Genomic DNA, 18,794 nt, shown 5'->3' with positions numbered 1-18,794 from the left:
GGGAACCTTTCAGATGTAACTCAGATACCTTGCAGGGTGGTCTGGCCCTGCACACCCTGTGCAGGGGTGGGGGCTGTGAAACCTGGACAGCAGGAGGCAGAGGGACAGATAACCATGGGCTGCACAACCTTCTGTGAAGTGTCAGTGGAGGCAGCTAGCATGGTCACTTTGGTACCTACTGCTGGTATGAACAGCTGCAACATTTCATCTGCTTGAGCCACAGTTCTCTGTCTCTGGTCTCAGACACACAAAACCTGAGCAGCTTTTTCCTACAACCCTTTATTTCCAGATCCACAGGAAGAGTTCCAAGACGCAGGCTGCCAGGGCCTCTGCAGCACTGCACTGTCCGGGGTGAGCAGGAACACCAGGCAACTCCAGTGCCTGTGCCAGCCTCTGCTGCCCTGGGACAAGCTCCACTCTGCACACAGCAATGACACCAGCCTCACCAGAATGTAAAACTGATGCAAGACCACCACTGTGCACCACCAGCACTGCTCACACCATCACTCACCCCAGGCACTGTGGGGAGTTACAGGCAGGCTGCAACTGGTGGTAATTCTCCACAAGCACATATGTGCCTGGGAAGAGAGACCCAGCTCCCTCTATCCTTACTTCTGCTATCACACTTGAAAGGATGAATGCATGAAGCTCCTGTTTATTCTTACATTTGGTTAAGCTGTACCCAGCACACCCTTCCTGTCTGTTCACCTAAAGAAACTCAACACATCAGCAGGATTTGTGAAAAAGCTGCTTGAAGGGAACACAGCCACCAAAGGCCATCTGCTCACACCAAGCAGGACAACTCCCGAGCTCTGCTGGGAGCTACCGCCGGCAGATGAGAGGCAGAAGTGAGGAGGAATTTCCAGTAGGTGTTTTGCTACTGCAGCCAGGGAGCAGGGCCAGAGAGGCAGTGACCCACCAAGGTGTCTGCTGGGAAGGACTCAGCCCCACGGCCACAGCCACAAAAAGAGGGGAGTCCCTAGCTAGGGGCTACGGAGAGGGCCCCCACCCCCGGGAGGGAGACAGCAATCCACCTGCTGCACAAAGACACTTGCTCTGCAGGATTAAGCTTGGCAAAAACTTTTAAAAAATAGGAGAACTGCTAACTGCTGGATTCTGATGAGGTGCTGAAAGCTGAACCTGGCCTTTGTGTGTGACTGCAAGAGATTCATTCTTGAACACAATGCTACGGGCATGGGTTTGATTCTGGTCCCAGTGAAGTCAAGGCCAAAACATCCTTTGATTTAATTGAAAGCAGAAGCAGGCCTCTGCTTTAACCCTCATGGCTGCAAACAGAACACAACTGGATGGAACAGAAGAGGAAATATGTTTGGAGCTAGTTACAAATCCATGTGTGATTTCCCCCCCCCCCCCCCCCCCCCCCCCCCCCCAAGATTAAAAAGCAGCCATTGAATTTTCTTCCTTATTCAACAGCAGTGTTAAGTGCTACTGGCCCAAATTCAGTCCTCATCGCCTCCCAGACAGCACTAGCAGAGGACCCAGTTTCCCTATTGTCATCTGCTGGTTTCCATGGAGTTCCAACAGCCCAATTTGTCTGTGGAACTGGATGTCAGTTTTGCAATGGCAGAATTTAGGCAAAGGTCTCCTGGAAGGCACAGCACATTCCCCAATGCCAAAGCTGCAGCCTGTGGGGGAAACTGTAGTAGCACAACCTGGCACAACACAGCACCACACCATAGAGGTTAAAAGGAGTCCCTAGTTTTCATTGTCCACTTTCTCAAGAGAGGGAGATTTGCTGCTGCAGGAGGGACTACCAGACCTAAAGGGATTACCTGCAGCACTGGCAGCATCTGCACTGCATTAGAGGCGGAACGGGAGCCTGCCCTTTGGACTTCAGCCTTTCAGCTTTACTGTGTAAAGCTGTTTCCAGCCCTTGCCAACTGATCCCTCTGAGTCTGCCCAAGAGTTAATGGTGCAAATGCTGCCTAACAGCTTCCCAGCCTCCATGTGCAGCACTCCTTCCTTTCAGGTTTTTCTTTATGTGGTTCTCCGCAGATGAAGAAGCAGCAACTTTAGCCTCTGAACGCATCCCGCTCTGCAGCACAGTGACAGGACACAGCACAGGGGAACACCAGAACCCCTCTGCTCAGCCTCCCTGCCCTGGTGCCCAGCTCTGGCAGGCTGGCAGCACAGTAGCTGCATCACTACAGGATGCAATGGTGCAGGCATGCAGAGCTAACAGCCATCCTGCCTGGCAGAGCTTCAACTGAGGGCCAGTCAGGTAAAAAGGAAAACCCAAAGGCCTCTGAACCATTCACAGGTGTCAGTGCTTTGCACAGCATCAGAAGACTGAAGTGCATGCTGATCACAGCAGAGGAGGTGAAGGGGCAGGCAGTTTGGTGGGGAGAGCACAAAGATAGGAGTTGGTAATTCTGAAGTTTAATTGCAGCTCTGCAGCTTCTCCCAGCTACCAGACTGGGCTAGGAGAGCCACCAGCCTGGTGTAACTCTGCACCCAGGCCCTCTGGCCAGGAAGGGCACATGCAGCACTGGTGAATGCACCAGGCTTTGTCTTCAGTTGCCTGCTGCTTTTACACTTCCAGATGTTTTTGAGACCAAGGACCGCAGATACCCAGGAGAAACATCTTACTGTGGGCTCAGCTTCTCATAAATCCTCTCCACATCAAATCAGGATGGATCCCTGGTATAGTTCCAGAGGTCAGCAGGGCCACACTAGGGATTGCTCTGGCTGGGTTTGTTATTAAGTCACTTTTCTAGGAGAACAGGGCTTGTTCTGTTTGCATTTAAGCTCACAGAAGAACTCTCACTGAGTTCACTGGAAGAGAGACTTGGCCCAAAGTCCCAACATCCAAAGCACCTCCGTTTATTGCTGTTAAGGCAGGCAAGGAATTAATAAGGCCCAATGTGTTTTTAAATCTTGGATCTCATAAATGATCAGCAGCATGTAGGTCACAATATACACACAGAACGACACCTACGACAGCCACCAGTGGGATCATTAAAATAATTAAGTTAGGCCTGGAGACAAATTCATTTCATAACATGTTCCTTACAAAACAGATACCCCCTTGCTTCATAATCCAGGGAGTCTGTTTTATAAACTTCCTAAGCAGTTCATGAAACATCCCCCTGAGCAGCCCAGGTCTGCTCGCCACGGCAGGGGCTTTGTGAAGCACAAGTTCACGACGCCAGTGATGTGCACTCAAAGGCCAAACAGGAAGAGGTAACACCTTGGCTGCTCCACTGGAACAGCTGCAACCCCAGTACACAGTTCCCAGCACACAGCTACCCAATCCACATCTTTACTAAGTCCTCTCCAGGCAATGAGGAAGCACATGGAGAAGCCATCAATAAAGGAGAGTCCCCTTTACAGCAGGTTTCAAGGTGCTGCACCTGAGAACCTGAGCACAGGTGCAGCACCTTCACACCGTGCTCAGCGGCAGCAAACAGCCACCACCAGCAGCACATAAAAGGAGGAGTAGGAGAAGGGTCACTTCCAGAGTCTCCTGTGGGGATGGGGTTTCAGAATAGGCTGCTGATGCCTTTCGTGTTACTGCCCTGAAGATGACTGCTGAGGTATACTTAAAACTGTGCTGCTGGCACCAAACTGCCCTGCCAAGTGAGTGGTAAGCAAAGCAGCAAGGAAAGACATTACAAAGTACTTAACTAATTTCAGGAACTGTTACAAATACATTATTTTTCTTTAAATAATACTATTTTGAGCTTGTCTGCTGGCTTTTCTTGGTGTTTTATTAATCCAAGCTAATTTTTAACCCCTTGTAAGCAGTAGGAGTGGGAATTGCTGCTGTGCTAAGTGTAAGTCAGCTAAAACTGTGGTGGTGTTGCAGAAGAAAGGGAAGATAAAAAATGAGACAAGGTCAGCTGGATTTTGCACTGAAGGTACCGGAGGCACTGCTCAACATCCACCATCTGGACTCCCCCCCAGGCTGTAAGTGCTATCCCTCCATACCCAGCCAGGCTGCATGGAGGTGCCTGCTCTCCCTCTTGCCTAGCCAAGCTGAGTAAGGGACTGTCTGGATAGGAATGTGCAGTTTTCTCACAGCATAGCACCACAGCCATCATTTGACTTCTCTTAAGTCAGATGAGTGTTGATGTGCTCTCTCCCCTCCATAACCAGCTTGCCCTGCCCCTGTCTAGATGCCCTAACAGCCATTCATGCTTGGAACTGCACCCAACCGAGGCAGCAAACAGCAACAATCCTCCCCAGGAAAGTGTTCACCAGAGACTACCCAGGCAGAGGGATCTTGTGCATCTCATCGAGTATTCCAAGTAAGCACACAAATAATTCATTCCTCAGCACCCAATTACAGCAGGACCTGCACTCCTGAGGGTAAACCCTGCTTTCCACTCCAGAGCCTGTGGGCAGTCCCCAGGCAGTGGCTCTGCTGGGCAAGGCAGCAGTTGTGCAGCCCAGTGAGGAGTAAACACCTTTATCACAGCAGACAGCTCAGCTGCTGTGGCTCCCTGTGTGCCAGTTAGGAGGAGATCCTGGAGTGGGGGACACAGGCAGGTCTGAAGAATCAGTTTCCATATAAATTCTTTACCCCCCATCTCTCCAAGTCACTGAGTGAAGGGTCAGAGTTACAGGGAGTAGTCTCCTCTACCGCCAAAGCTGCTGCTCCAGCTGTGCAACAAACAGCCCTGGGTGCTGCAGCAAAGCCTGCTGTCCCTGTGTGCCTCCATGGCCTCTGCCAGACCCTGAACCCAGGACTTCTCCCCTCAGTGAAAGCCAGAGACAGGGTATTTAACCCCTTTGTTCCCAGATGTAGTCACACCCCTGTTACAGACACTTCTTATTTCCCACAGAGGCTGAGCCATGAGCACGGTCTCTGGAGCAGGTCATGCCCTGATGCTCACAGAGCTGGGACTGCCCTGGTGGCTCTGGCCAGCCTGTAAGAGGGAACTGTGCCACACCTCCACACACTCAGTTCTGCCTACATGCTGCGTGGGAGCTGTGTGGGGGTGCTGCCTAGCAGCAACACCTCTCCCTCTAGTCACAAATGCCTCACCCCTTTCCCAGAGCACTGCATGGACTTGTGTGAGCAGAGCCATGCAGCACCTGTGCAAACCAGCAGTGCATGGCTGTGAGATGGGGAAAGACTCTCTTGCATTACACCATGACTCCACAGCATGGCAATCCGAGTTCCTTTGCTTGCTCCAGCTCCCACTGGGTAAGTGCAATAAGCACAGGCAGACTGAGCAGGGGAGAGGATAGGAGTGGGAAAGACCCTTTTCTAGCTTTTTCCTTCAGCATGCTGCTGGTCAAAACTCCCTTGGAAAGCCAGGAGAGATTTGCCCAGTCAACAGCAAAACACAAACCTCTCAATTGCAGGTGCAGGAAATGAAACTGAAAATGTTCCATCCCCATGAAAATTCCTAAGAGAATTCAGAAAGGGCACTGCATGTAACCAAAACCTCTGGGTTCTGGCTCCTTTTACCTGTCCTCACCTGCAGCATTCCTCTGATTTGCCTTAGAGAGCAGCAGAGCCTCGGGGGGCCCTGGCAGGCTCACCCCTCTCTGCAGAGCTGCCAGGCTGGCATGCAGCGTGGGTATGTGTGCAGTGCTCCTGCACCGTGCCCATAGCCTGCATCTCCAAGCGTTTGTGAGGGGCAGGGAAAGCCTTGCCCCTGCCTCCTCAGGTGCTCTGCTTTAAAGCCTGGCTATGGCTTAAGTTCCCAATGCCCATTCAAATGAACGAGCTTTGCACTGCAGCTCCCATGCCACTGCCTTCTGCAGCGCTCTGCCTGAGCGTGGGCTGCTGGCTGCAACTCGGGAACTCTGCCTTTTGTTGATGTGCAACAGAGCTTGGTGCCACCCCAGCAACAGGGTGCACAGCAACTGACCTCAGTGGGAAGAGTGGGAGTTGAAGAAGGGTAAAGAAGGGTAAAGAAGGGTAAAGCTGCCATGGCAGCAGCTTGCCTGTGTGCTTCACTGTGCTTGAGAGTCACTGAGTGGTGTGCAGGGACGAGAGAGGCTGCGGTGGGACAAGGCACTACAGCGATGCTGAGCAGGTGAGCAGCCTGGGATGGCAGTGGCATGGAGTGGTTTGGGAGACTCCATGACAAGCTGAATGCCAACTATCCACAGTGGTGCAGACTGCTGTGGCATGGGGCTGGGCTGGCCAGGACAGCTGACACCGCTTGTGCTCCAGACCAGGATCCTGCTCTCCTGTGTGCTGTGCTTTTGCAGCCACCAACCATCTGTGGTTATGAACAGATCTGGTCTCCTCTCCACCTGGCTGGCTGGAGTACTGACACCCTAACTGCCAGCATGGGGTAGGTAACCCACTAAATTTGCTGACTGAACACTGCTTGGGCAGTAACATCAACAACACACAGATGCAATGGGAAAGTAACAACTTCTCAGAGTGACACTGGACTGATCCGAGATGAGCAAGAGATGCGAGATGTTCCCAGGTATGCTAACTCTGGGCAATTATATCCAGACAAAGAACTTCCCTGCTGCCTGCCAAGAAGGGCAGCACAGGACCCAGCACATAGCTGGGTGAAGGATGATGTGGAAAACCTTTTTGTACATCTCAGAAGCAGGTGTGTTGGAGACCACTGCACCTGGCTGTAAAGGGCCAGCAACCATGTTCTGTCAGGGACAACAAATTGGTCCTACAACTGGGAGAAGAGCTCCCCAGAGCTCAGACCAGCCTGGTGTGGCTGCAGCAAGGAGAAAGCATAAGTTCTCAAGTGCCAGTGCTGAGCTCCAGCACCCAAAGAGAGAGGTGCTGGAGGAAAAGGCAAGGGAATTAAAAGCCACAGACACCTACAGAGGAACTAGAATCTTGAAGTCAGGCTTGGTGGAAGAGCTTGTCTAAGGGTTGAGCTCTTGACAAGAAACATTCAGGGAAGACATATGCCTTAGAGGACTCTCTGGCAAATCACCAAAGTCCATGGGCTCAGAGGAATGTGAAGCAGCAATGTGCCTGGAGGAGTCTCCTGTGTTGTGTACAGCTAAGGGCATCAGTTCTGGGTCAGCTCATAAGGCCTGGGCTTGCTTTCTTTGGAGGACAGAGCCTAGAGAGAAGGTGGTGGCAGAGCCCAGGCAGCCCAGAAGCTGAGCTCAGGGTGTGTGCTGTGCTGGCACTGGCTCAGCCTGCCTTGGGTAGCAGGGCCAGGCAGCTCCCTTCTCCTGCAGAGGAAAGGCTGGGAGCAGAGAGGTTCCCAAACACAGTCTGCTACAACCTGTCAGGGGCAGGCTCCCTGGGCTTTGTGCCCCCACACCACTCCCACCCAGATGTCCCCACTTCAATTGTTCCTGCTCACTCCTGTCAGACAATGAAGACTTCAGCTTCCAGGAACACCTTCTGAACAAAAGAAGACTACACAACAAATCCTGACCAACCAGCAGTCCAAGGGAAGCAGATTCACCTTTTACAGCAGAACAACTCACCAGGAGCTCACAGCAACTCTTAAGCTACAAACACTGCTTGGGCTGCAGAGAGGACAGGCTCCTGATGGAACATCTTATTCTGCTTTCTAACAGAGATTCCCAGTGAGATCAGAATTTCCAGGAAGATTGGGAAGCTGGGGCTTGCTGTGGCATACAGGCATGTGGAACTTCTTTCCCACCTGAAGTCAATGAGATGTCTGCCATGGAGTTCAGTGGGACTGAGACCAGAGAACCTGGCAATGTCTTTGGGGCTTCCTGACTGCTCGTTAGGAGCTTGGACTTCTGGTGTGGGTTTGGTCTTTTTAAAGGCAAGAATTGTCTCACAGCCCTGGATAAATACAATTTGCAACTCACTTTATGGATGTGCTAGAGATCTGGCAGCCTTTACAATCTGTCAGATAAATCCATGTCCAAGTGTCAATGTGTGAAGGGGCTGCTCCAGAGGTCCTCTGGGTGAAAACACGGATGCAGCCTGTAGAGGACATGCTCTCAAAGATGAATAATTTCTCTCCTTACCCAGCTACTTTAGAAATAAGGTGCTGATGGTCAATAGACTCAGTTCAACATTTGTTTGCCTTTTTTTCCCCTTCCTACCTGTAATTCACAGCTACCAGAGCTAGTAGCTGTGGGAGCTTCAGTGGGAGAACTTGCTGAACATAAACTATTGAAATTGAGCCTCAGATCCAGGTAAGACTGTATCAGCCTCTTTGTACCTCCAAAGCTTGTTAACTTCAATGACAACTTTGAGAATGCATGAAAGGCAGCCTCAAGTAGCTACAGGAAGAGGGGGCAATGTTATTTCTGAGATAATTTCCATGACCATGCTGTTGATCACAATTTTTCTTGTGTGTTTATCATTCTCAGCCTCTGGAAGGCAAGCTTGCTTTTATGGTGCTTCACTCTTAAGAGCCAACTGGAAAGGTAAGAGCAAGGTGAGTGAGTGGTTTAGAAGCCATCTCTGACAATGGCCTTAACCCTCTTCTCCCTTGTCACACCAGTTGTGTGCTGCTCAAGTTTTAGCCCTTTTAGATGAAAGAATTTATGTAGCCCATAAAGTTTATTGGAAAGAGGGCATCTAGCCCCTTTCATGCCAATCTGTCACCCTGTCCTTATGCAGCTTTAACCAATGTACAAATGCTCTTCTCACAGCAGCAGCCCCAATACAAACAGCATCAAAGACCTGGTGAAAGCTTCTGTGAAACAACTCTAGGATCAGTGAGGTGCCAGATTTGTCCTCTGACTTCACATCACCAGCAATTCATTCCCTCAGGTGAGTAAGACTTCCAGAACCTGGTCCTTTCTCTCCCCAGTTCAGAGCCAGCCTGGTAATGCAGGAGCAGCCAAGCAGTGCCAGCTGAGTGGGCTGAGCAGAGCCAACCCTGACCAAGTGCAGTAGATGTGTCACACTGCTGCTGTCAAGGGTAATTTATGTCATACCAGAGGGGTGACTGGAGAGCAGGTACAGGCAGGAATTGGTCATACCTATGCTTGCTCCTGCTGGGCCTGATCTGGCAAGCTGCTGGGAACTCTTCCCTCCCACTGAAGTCAACATGAAGAGAGTTTGTTCAGGACCTAACAGGACTGGGCCTCCTCAGAATACTATGGAAGGGAAAAGATGATTTGATTTCTATTTTTGTCCTGTTTTCCATTAGCAGGTGATGTCTGTGTATGCATAGCCTGCTTGCATTTACACACATGCTCACAGTCTGTATGTGTCCAAACACACATATCAAGCATATACTTCCAGATAAAAGCCTACTTAAGCACAGCTTTATACATTTTAGTCAGCACTAACTATTTGATGTGGCTGGAGCTAAGATTTAGCAAAGCATTTCAACAGATGTTTGCATTTTCTGCTGCAATACAATCTGCAGATTTCCTGACTCCTTAGCTCGTGAAGCTTTTTCAAGCCAGGCTGAAGCCAAGAGTTTAATGTGCTGTCCAAAACAGCCCAGCAAGCTCTGCCTGGGGATGAGCACAGCCATGCCTCTCCATGCAGCTCTGCACCTTACCTCTGAGCATAAGCTAACTGCTCTACCATCCTTTCCACGTGTCTTGCTCAGAAAAGCTATCTCCTTCCTCCTGCACCAGAGAGACCTGGGATTCCCCTCCCAGCCAGACCACTGCAAAGGTAGGCTGTGCCTTACAGGAGCTGCACACCAGGGCACCATCAGGAGCTCCAACCATCCCCACTGAAATAACTGGAGGTGCTTTGCCCCAAGCAGGAATACAACCAGGGCAGACTGCCCTCAGTCAGTGAGGGCAACCAAGTCTACCATGCAGCACTGCAGAAAAAAACACATTAGAAACTCACAAAACAATTAAGAGGGGGAAAAAGAAAAATTAAGGTGTATCCTCCACCTGGTTTCTTAATATATGTAGCAATATTCCCTACTTGGGAGACCTATAAAGGTTGTCTTTTGCTAGGAAAATGTGTCATTCACAGGTCTCGTGCTGTAAGCTCTTGCTCCAGCGAGAACTGCATTTTGAGCAGCTGAAAAAGCATTTGAGCTGTGTAAGGGAACAGCAATGCAAACACAAGAGAGCACACAGCACAACACCAGGCAGCATGTGAGCTCTGGGCAGCCACAGCTTTGCACTTCCAGTTTAAACAAAGTACAGAACCTGGAGAAATATGCAGCTGTTAGTTATCAAACAGGGGAAAAGAGAAAGGGGTTGGAAGGGTGCTCCGCTCTCTTCCACTAAAATCTTGTATTTATGGATACTCTCCCAAAGCTCCCACAACTGAAGCTTTTACTAAGTAAGTCTGATATGGGGTGTATTTTTAAAATCATGTCAGCAGAGATATTTTAAACTGTGGAAACAGATGTGCTACTCAATTACAGAGAAGCTTCAGCAGTTGTATGTTTTTATACCATGAAGCATTTGTCGGCTTCTGTTATAAATCTCTGCCCACTGAACAGATTTCTTCTCTCTGATGGCAGTGCCATCACACAGACACCATTAAGCAGACACTGTCCAGAAAAATCATCCTGTTTTGGCTTGCCTGTACAACACAGCTATTTTAATAATTGTTTCTCTTCCACAGAGAATTTCAGCAGCTCCCTCTCCTTGGAATGAAATCACAGCCATATGCTTTATGACATCAGAGGCGTTTCAAGGTGTCTCCATAAATGTCATTTATTGCTTGGGAAGCTGCCAAATCAATGCAAGAATCTCCAGTTCTTTTAAAGGAAAAGTCTCCAAATGAAACTAGAGCTTCACACCAAAAAAAAACCTATCTATTCTTTATGACCATACTGCTCATGCTGGCAGCAAAACCTCTGGCAACCTCTGCTGACCTGTGCTCTGGCTTGCCTTTGAGTCCATGGAGCTGTCTGCTGGGGACCCTGACACTACAGCCCCACACCTGCTCTTCTGAAAAACAAGCAGCCTGGATGACAGAAAGCTGAACTGGTTTAGTAATCAAAACCAGGTTATGCCTTAACCTACTGCTCCAATGAATGTGCTTCAACCCTCCACACAGCAGCCCTTCTGCACTTCCATCTGAGGCCTGATCCTGGCCAGCATCCCCCTACCTGACGGTGCCCAGTACCCTGCAGTACTGGGAGCTGGGGAAGTAAGAGACATACCCATAAATCTTCTCTCATGCCACATCTCCTCATTTGGCTTATCTGATGGGGTAGTACAGGCCAGAATCAACAAATCTTGCCAGCCATGTCAGCAACCTGTCCAGCACGAACCAGCTACCTTTGAGCATACAAAGGTTCAACCCCTGCAGCTGCAGGCAGCCAGAGCAGCTTGGCTAGCCCCTGCCTAAAGGACACGACTGCTGCCACTGGGGCACACAGCTACTACTGGGGGAAGGCTTTTGCCTGGCTGACAGAAACAGCCCTTGCTCACAGTGTAAAAGAGCAGTGCTGCTTTCTCAGGGAAGGCAAAAAAATATAAAGAGGATTTATTATTTTAACTAAATATGGAAAAAAGAAGTCGCTTGTCAGAGCTGGAAATAAGCTAGGGCAGCACACCAACAGGTGCTTCAGCTGCACGGGCAGAGAGTGCAGGGGATGCTGAGAGAGAAAATGAGTAGGCTCTAAATAATACATAAACTGCACAGGCATGCTCTGCAGAACCCCAGCGAAGGGGCTGTGTACATCAGGACCTGAATTATTCACCAGTGCTGAACATCTAACAAATCCTGTTCCTGGCTGAAATGCCCCTCACAGGCACGCCCAGGCAGCGGCGAGCCCCGGCACTGCGCGCTCCTTACCTGGAGTCTGGGTACTTGGTGAGGGTAGCCAGGCTGCTGGTGTACATGTGCCCTCCTACATCGATGTGCACGGGAGCGTTGGACTTGGTGAGCTGGGCTGGCAGAGGGATTCCTTGGGCGGCCAGAGGAGAAACCGGGGAGCGTGTTAGAGACAGACGGGACATGCTTCTTCCCTCCTGCAAGGGGAGGCAAAAAGAACAGTTCCTCTGAAACGTGCCAGCCCCTTACCTTTCTCTCCAGTGTGATCACAGATCTCATCAGATCGGTTTTGCATCTGCCTGATCACATATTCGGCTAACAAATTATTGCCACCACTGTAATTAAGTGTATTTGCATCATTTTCTTCAGAGCACCAGAGGGGAAGAGAAAGATGCTTATTAGCAAAAAGAAATCAAGGGAAAAAGGGGGGGGGGGGGAAAAAACACATTCTTTTTTTCAAGGTGTCAGCCTCAAGGGGCATAAAACAAACTGCAAAATTCTAATTAAAGGTCGCAGGCTGCTTCTGTGTGAGATGTGAAATATCCCCTGACAAACGAAGAACCAATTTGTGAACTGGGATTCAGGGGCTTTTGCAAGTTTGTCTCAGTAACGAGACACCTCCAAATTGGTGACTTCCTCAGGACCTAGGGCGCTGGCTTCGTACATGCAGTGAATTTCACATCCCACGACGATCAATTTGCTGGTTTATTTTCAATAATTGTGAAACAAATGGGTGATTTTCAGTTAAGCCTTAATATTAGACATAAAGGAGTAAGAAGCTTTCAAACTGGAAGCAATTAGCACCTGGAAGCAGTGGAAAGAGGAAGATGCGCAAACTGACCCATGATGTCACGACAAGACACCCTCAGAAACCCCTGTAGGACCTGGCACCTGAAACTGCAAATTCAACAGGCCGCCCAACGCCCCAGAAACAGCTGAAAAGCGGTGCCGTTGCTGAATGGAGCCCAAAAACCTTCAGCTGATGGAGAAAGCAAAACAGCCTGGAATGCACAGGACAAAAGCAAATGCCTCAGTTCTGTGCTGTAAGCAGCAGGCAGCTTATCTTGCACGAGCTGTGTGTCTCGGAGCGGATCCCGGTGCCATCGGGGCAGCAGCCTCCATCTCAGACAGAAAAACCCCTTTCAGGAAAGTTTGAGAACCCCCCATCCATTCTCCCCCTCATGGGTAAAGCAGCACATGCAAAACATTATTGTCGAAGCCTTTTCTGAATCTAATCTAATTTTCCTGGTATTCTGCTCCGCAAGCATGCTACCAAGCGCCCAGGCTCTTCCTTCCATCTGACAAGCACTTTGCATGCAGCCTGCCAAAGTGAATGCCCCTTTCTCCTACACCTCTTGGACAATGTTTCTTAAAAATCTCAAGCTGGGCTCGCCTCCCTCTCAGCACTCCCTGCAGAAGCAGCCTGGCTCCAGGAGCATGCAATTAGCAACAGCCTTTGTACAAAAAATGAGTCCTGAGCTCTACAGAAAGCCTGAAAAATCTTAACGCATCGAAGAGCTTCACAAAGTCCTCACAACATTTCCATTTACTGCATTTCATCTTAGCTAGCTCCTAAGAATTTCCTCTGTCTACAGGACAGCAATACATCACCCCATTATGAATCCACATCCTTCTCTCTCCGCAGGCTGGACGGACATCTGCACTGAGCACGGAGCAGACACCAGCTCTGTCCTAGGACTTCTGTGTCAGCCGACGTGAAATTGGGCATTAACATTTTCACTACAGCACCACCTTCAAGGAAAGGGACTGAATCCTTTCATGACTGAAGAGGCTGCTTTCTTGTTTCCCACAAGAGCCTGTTGTGGGCAATCTTCAGTAAACATGTCACAGAGCATAAATAACAGACCTAACTTCTAAAAACAACTTAGCATGTAAGTACCTACAGGATTTCAGTAAGGTGTTTATTAATCTGTGGGTGCCTCATCCGCCTGCCAGCACCGACAAAGGTGGGGGTTTTTCTTACCAAGGAGCACTGTAAACTCATGCTCACTCTCCACTCCTTCACTTCAATGCAAGGGTCAGAAGATCCAGGCTGAATGTCAACCCTGTCTTTGTTCAGACCCTAACTATTATCACTAATGATTAAGGTACAGACCTGGAACCGTACAGAACTGCTTTAGAAATCAATCTCAGGCAGTTCCACTAAACAAGCGCCTAATTAGGGCTCATCTGCACCCCTTGTTACAATTTCCAAACGAAATCAAAGGGCTTCCAGTCCTCTGCCAACGCATCCAACATTTAACCGTTTGTCTTGAAATACAGACTTCGGGTTTAAAATATGCACAGATAGCTAAAGATCAAGTGATCCCAATCCATTTGTGCATATTTAAGCACTGCTGCTCTCTTAGGCTTGTGTTTAATGTTAGTATACCAGTAAATTCCTTGATCTGTAGAGAGTCTAAGATTCTCAGAGAGGCCATACTCACAGTAGATATTTAATTTATACTATTCACTGGAGGGACCTTTTGAACAATCCTCTGCTTTTGGCATCTCTCAGCTAGAGTATGTGCTCAAAACCCACTTAATTACAGAAAATCACTGAAAAGCTAAAACAGTTCTCAAACTTTTATGCCTTTTCCTACTTACTGAGGGTGCCATTGGCTTTCTGGGGGAGGGGAGGAGGCAGGGAATTAAACCAGGCTTTTTCCCCCCTGGTTGGAGAGGATTTGCACGAAAAATGTGAATCCTGTGTTTTTATTCAAGTTGTGGAATTCAATCTCTTTCGCAGGAGCAGATTACCAAGAGGCGTAATTGCCAAGCGCCACATAAAGGGCACTGAAAACACTCCTGTTCCTCAAAATAAATAAATCCCCCCCCTAATTTCTTAAGGTGCCATAACCCCCTTTCTAATGACTCCTTCCTCTTCTTAATGTAAAACGCAGCTAAAATTCATCACACTGAGTAATGTACTTATTTTATGCACAAAGCAAAACCCTAAATGTATTTATCCAGTGCAAGTCTTTATGCACATATTTTCTAATACCGATGTGAAAATTAAAACCTTAAGGGTAAATATCGCAGAAACACTAACAAACTTCATTTATTAAACCATGTAAAATAATCCTTGCTCTTTAGTTGCCTTCAACAGGATACAGCATCCCAACTAGTGGCACAGGCAATAACCCTGCTCTAATAAGTAACACAGGAACCTGCTGAAGGCAAAATCAATAGAGCCTGATTCCCAAATTATGCGAATATTTAGGTTTTCAAACATTACACACCAAGATCTTTCAGAGCCAGCTTATCTTTTTCTGCCTTTCTAAGCTAACTGCATAAGTACTGCTTGTAAAAACTATTTGCCCATGCAAAGTGAAATAATCACAATGCCATGCTCATTTACACACAAAATGATTTTGTGTCCCATTGTGCTCACAGTTGTTCAGCTCTCTAGGGGTGATTAAACTAGCTATGCTGCTACAGCTTGAGATGATTTCACTGAATCGTTTCTCCATGAAGTTGCTTCTTTGCTAAGCTGTTATTTTAACCATAAAAGGTAAACAGAAGGCAGTTGTAAGAGCTCCATTCAGCTCCGTGCCCAGGGCTATAACCCTAGGGCAGAGAATGCTGAAAGACTGCAGAATTTTCCAGGGTGTTGCCTTTCTTGCTCTAAAGCCTTCAGGAATACTGTTCATTTAATACACACTCTAGATGATACATTTCAGATCCTACTAAAAGAAAGACTTCAAAAGTGTAAGAACTTTTGGGCGGATGAAGCTTTCCCACCTCTGCACATAGCTGGGGGCCATGGTAACCAATACTGCTGCTGATGTTGGGAAAATACAGCAGAAATCAACTGAGCAGAGCAGACAGATAGGGACAAGGGAGGTGAAAGGTTGCAGCAAAGAAACAGGCAGCAGTCTGCAAGGGATAACGAGAAAAAAGGGGAAAAGAATGGAAAAGGAGGCGGCTCTGAAGGAGGGACAAAGTTAAATCAAGGAGCAGGCACTTAAAAGACTACAGATGGGAAGCAAGGCTAATTAAGGATGTAAAAGCGCTTTGTTTCTAAAGTTTATTGTTGCCAGGATAAAAATTAATTGAAACTAATGCTGTTATTCACTCGTGCAGTTTAATTCCTTCATGCACATTTCAGACGTGGAATGGGAACGCCAGGTTTAAGGACCTGCCGAGGCGCAGCCTGCTCTCCGGGGGCCGCGGCCCGGCCAGGAGGGTCCCGCCAGCAGCTGGAGCCGGCTCCGGCCGTGTCCAAGCATCCCCCGCGGCTGCCCCCGGGGCTGGATTCTCGGGGCAGCTTGTTCGCCCTCCCCTGAGATCTTTAGCTCTTTGCCAGCAGCCCCCTGGGAGCAGCAGGGGGAAAGTCACCCCCTGCAGGCCCCCGAGGCAGTCACCGGCTGCAGGAGTTACCCCGGCGCTCGCTGGCAGCGCCTGCATCTGCCCAGATGGGCACAGCCACGGGCTTGGCAATTACCTTTGTCTCTTTAAGCAGGGAGCGCGACCGCTCGGGTCTGCCTCCAGAGCCACTCCGAGACAACTGCTTACGCCCCGAACCCAGCCTACAGACAAAGCAGGGGGAGGGGGGGACCGCAAACCTTGGGCTCGGGGGCTCCTAAATTCAAAGTCCATCAACACTTGCAAACACCTCCGCGCTGCTTTACTAAGCACTGGGCCGAGTGACAGAGGAGATCGTGCCCAAAACTTTTACAGGAGAGGGGGGAGCTCCCTCTGGAGCTCTGCTTACCGAAAAGAAAGAGGGGGGAAAGGAGGGGAAAAAAAAAAAAAAGAAAAAAGAAAAAAAGGCAAGGCTTTTCTCCTGCCTTCCCCCCTCAGCCCCCCCCCCGCGCAACGCGCCTGTCTCTGGCAGTCTCCAGTCTATTTAGTGCGAGTTTCACGTCACCCAAAAGCCTTTCCCCGCTGATGGTCAGGGAAATCACCAGCAAGCAACGCACCCGGTCACTCAACTTCTGCCTTTCTCTTCTAAGCACACCGAATGCCCAAAGCTGGGATTCAACCGGAAAAAAAAAAAAAAAAAAAAAAAAAAAGGCACAACATGGCGTCCTTTACTTATTCCCACATAACAAGAAAGGAGATGTCTTAGATGAATGCAAAGAGGGGGAAAAAAGGCAAGCCAAGCCAAACCAAGCTCGACTCCCGCTCCTGTGCATGCTCCGGCAGCCAATGGTGGCGAGCAGCAGCCAGGCGATGCATTAATTGTGCCGGAGTGTGCCACATCGCATGCGGCACCCGAATGCAAACTATAGCCGCGAGTGGTTTGAAGTCTGCCCCAGCCCGAGCCTTCTACTCTCACTGGCGCCAGAGTTTCATTCACAGCCCGCCCGTCTCATCCATACGCGGCGCTCCCCATTGTCGCCCGCCTTCCCTTTGTGCCGAGCCGCCCCGCCGCCAGCCCCCAGCCCCGGCCGCGCACCCCCGCACCGCGGCTCCCCACCCGCTCGCTCGACCCCCGCGGCTCCGCGCGTACCATGCGAGAGCGCGGGGCGAACCGCGCTGTCTCCGCCGCGCTGGGGCTGCGCCGTCTTCAGAGCCGAGGCCGGGGCGGCTGCGGGAGCGCGGGCGGCCCGGGCCGCGGGGCTCCGCCGGCGCTGCCCATGCTGGAGCGGAGCAAAACAAAACATGCACACGGGGAGCGGGGCGGCCGCCAGCGGGTCCTGTCGCTTTAAACAGCACCCGTCCGCCGCCTCTCCCCGCAGCCGGAGCTGGAGCCGAGCGAGTTTGAGCGAGAGGCACTTTCCAAAAAAAAAAAAAAAAAAAAGGAGGCTTGGGAAAAAAAAAAAAAAAAAAAGCGGAGGCGCGAGCGCGCCGCGCGGTGCAATACGATGCTGCTCGGCTCGGCTCGGCTCGGCACGGCTCGGCTCGGCTCGGCTGGGATCGGCTCGACGCGGCGCGCACTGCGCGCTCCGGCGCCAGCAGCCGCGTTGGCCGCCGCGTTCCTTACCTTGAGCACAGAAGCGATCTGCGAGCCCCCCTCTGGCTCCGGGCGCTGCTGGGGCTGTGTGCGGAGGGGCTCAGCTTTGGGCTTTTATGACTATCTTTGCTCCGCAGATCCTGCTGTGATTATTATTATTTTTAAAGCTTCTCTCTCTCTCTTCTCCCCTTCTCTGATTTTGCTGCCTTATTTATTTATTTATTTATTTTGTGTGTGTGGATGTGTGTGTGTGTGTGAGTGGGGAAAAAAAAAGCCTTTAAATGAAACTGCCGAGGCTGTTATGAGAAGAAAGGCAATAATCCCGTCTCTAAATAACAGAGGGAAGGGAGAAGAGGAGGAAAAAAAGCGAATTCTTGCTCAGGGCTTTGCAAACGCCTGCAGGGCAGAGGATTAGGCTACAATTAGCTCAGCCCTTTGCTCTCGCCCTAGCTAATTTTGCGATGAAAATTGGATATTTTTCCCTTCTTTTGGAGAAAGGCTCCAGATTTATTCCCCCCCACACACCCTCGGAATAAAATAAAATACAATCCCTGAAAATGAAATAGGGCTGTGGAGGGAGCCGGCGCCCCAGCCCGCGCCCCCGGCGCCGCCGCCCGCAGAGCCCCTCTGCGCCAGGCGCGGAGCGGTCGGGGCGGGAGCCCCGCGGAGCTCCGCGCGGCCCGGCCCGGCCCGGCCCTGCCGGGGGATAACGGTTCGGTGTTGGGGAGGATCAGGCCACTGTCACGTCCTTCAACAGACTTACTGAAAAGGAGGAGGAAAGGGGGGGTTGGGGGGAGAAGGGGGAAAAAAGCTGATTTTAATCATTGTCATTTGGTCTGATGTAATATTTCCCCAGGCATTTTCAACTAGGCATAAATTTTCAGCTCCCAAATAAGTAACACAGGGCACGTTTCTCACATCTCTTGACTCCTCTGTTACAATTAGGGTAGCACCCACTCTGCACTTGTTGATAAACTAGATCAAGTTCAAAAATAAATAATAAAAAAAAAAATAGACCCGAGCACCACCACATCCCCCCCCCCCCCGCGCTTTCCCTTCCCCCTTAGCACCCAGCGCCGCGGGGCCGCGGACCGGGGGTCTCGGAGGCGGATGGAGGTGGGGGGTTGGGGGGCTGCAATTATTCCCATCCATCCGTCCCTCCTGCCTCCCCCTCCCTTTCACCCTTTGCTAATGTCTCGCATTGTAAACGCCAAATTTCCTGTAGGCCATTAAAACCAAATGACGTCTATCGACATGCATTGTGCTATTGCGGAGCGC

The 18,794-nt window shown here is 50.1% G+C and overlaps 1 protein-coding gene across 2 annotated transcripts in view; it reads right to left on the bottom strand.

The window, feature by feature from the left end:
* Positions 1-17,740, bottom strand: part of KCTD15 (potassium channel tetramerization domain containing 15) — a 40,818-nt gene extending 23,078 nt beyond the window's left edge. The window contains exons 1-2 of one of the 2 annotated variants that reach the window (XM_054170132.1): positions 17,547-17,740; positions 11,636-11,811 (exon numbers count right to left, since the gene is read on the bottom strand). In XM_054170132.1, coding sequence (XP_054026107.1) covers positions 11,636-11,799 — 164 coding nt within the window. In that variant the 5' untranslated portion in view covers positions 11,800-11,811; positions 17,547-17,740. Of the gene's footprint in view, positions 1-11,635; positions 11,812-17,072; positions 17,329-17,546 lie in introns of those variants that run through there. The other variant, XM_054170131.1, reaches the window with a different exon arrangement.
* Between the last annotated feature and the right edge of the window lie 1,054 nt (positions 17,741-18,794).

This window comes from Dryobates pubescens, chromosome 19 (assembly GCF_014839835.1).
Source record: "Dryobates pubescens isolate bDryPub1 chromosome 19, bDryPub1.pri, whole genome shotgun sequence".
NCBI lineage: Eukaryota > Metazoa > Chordata > Aves > Piciformes > Picidae > Dryobates > Dryobates pubescens.
The sequence above is the reverse complement of the archived record's forward strand: the minus strand, read 5'-3'. Positions and strand labels throughout refer to the sequence as shown.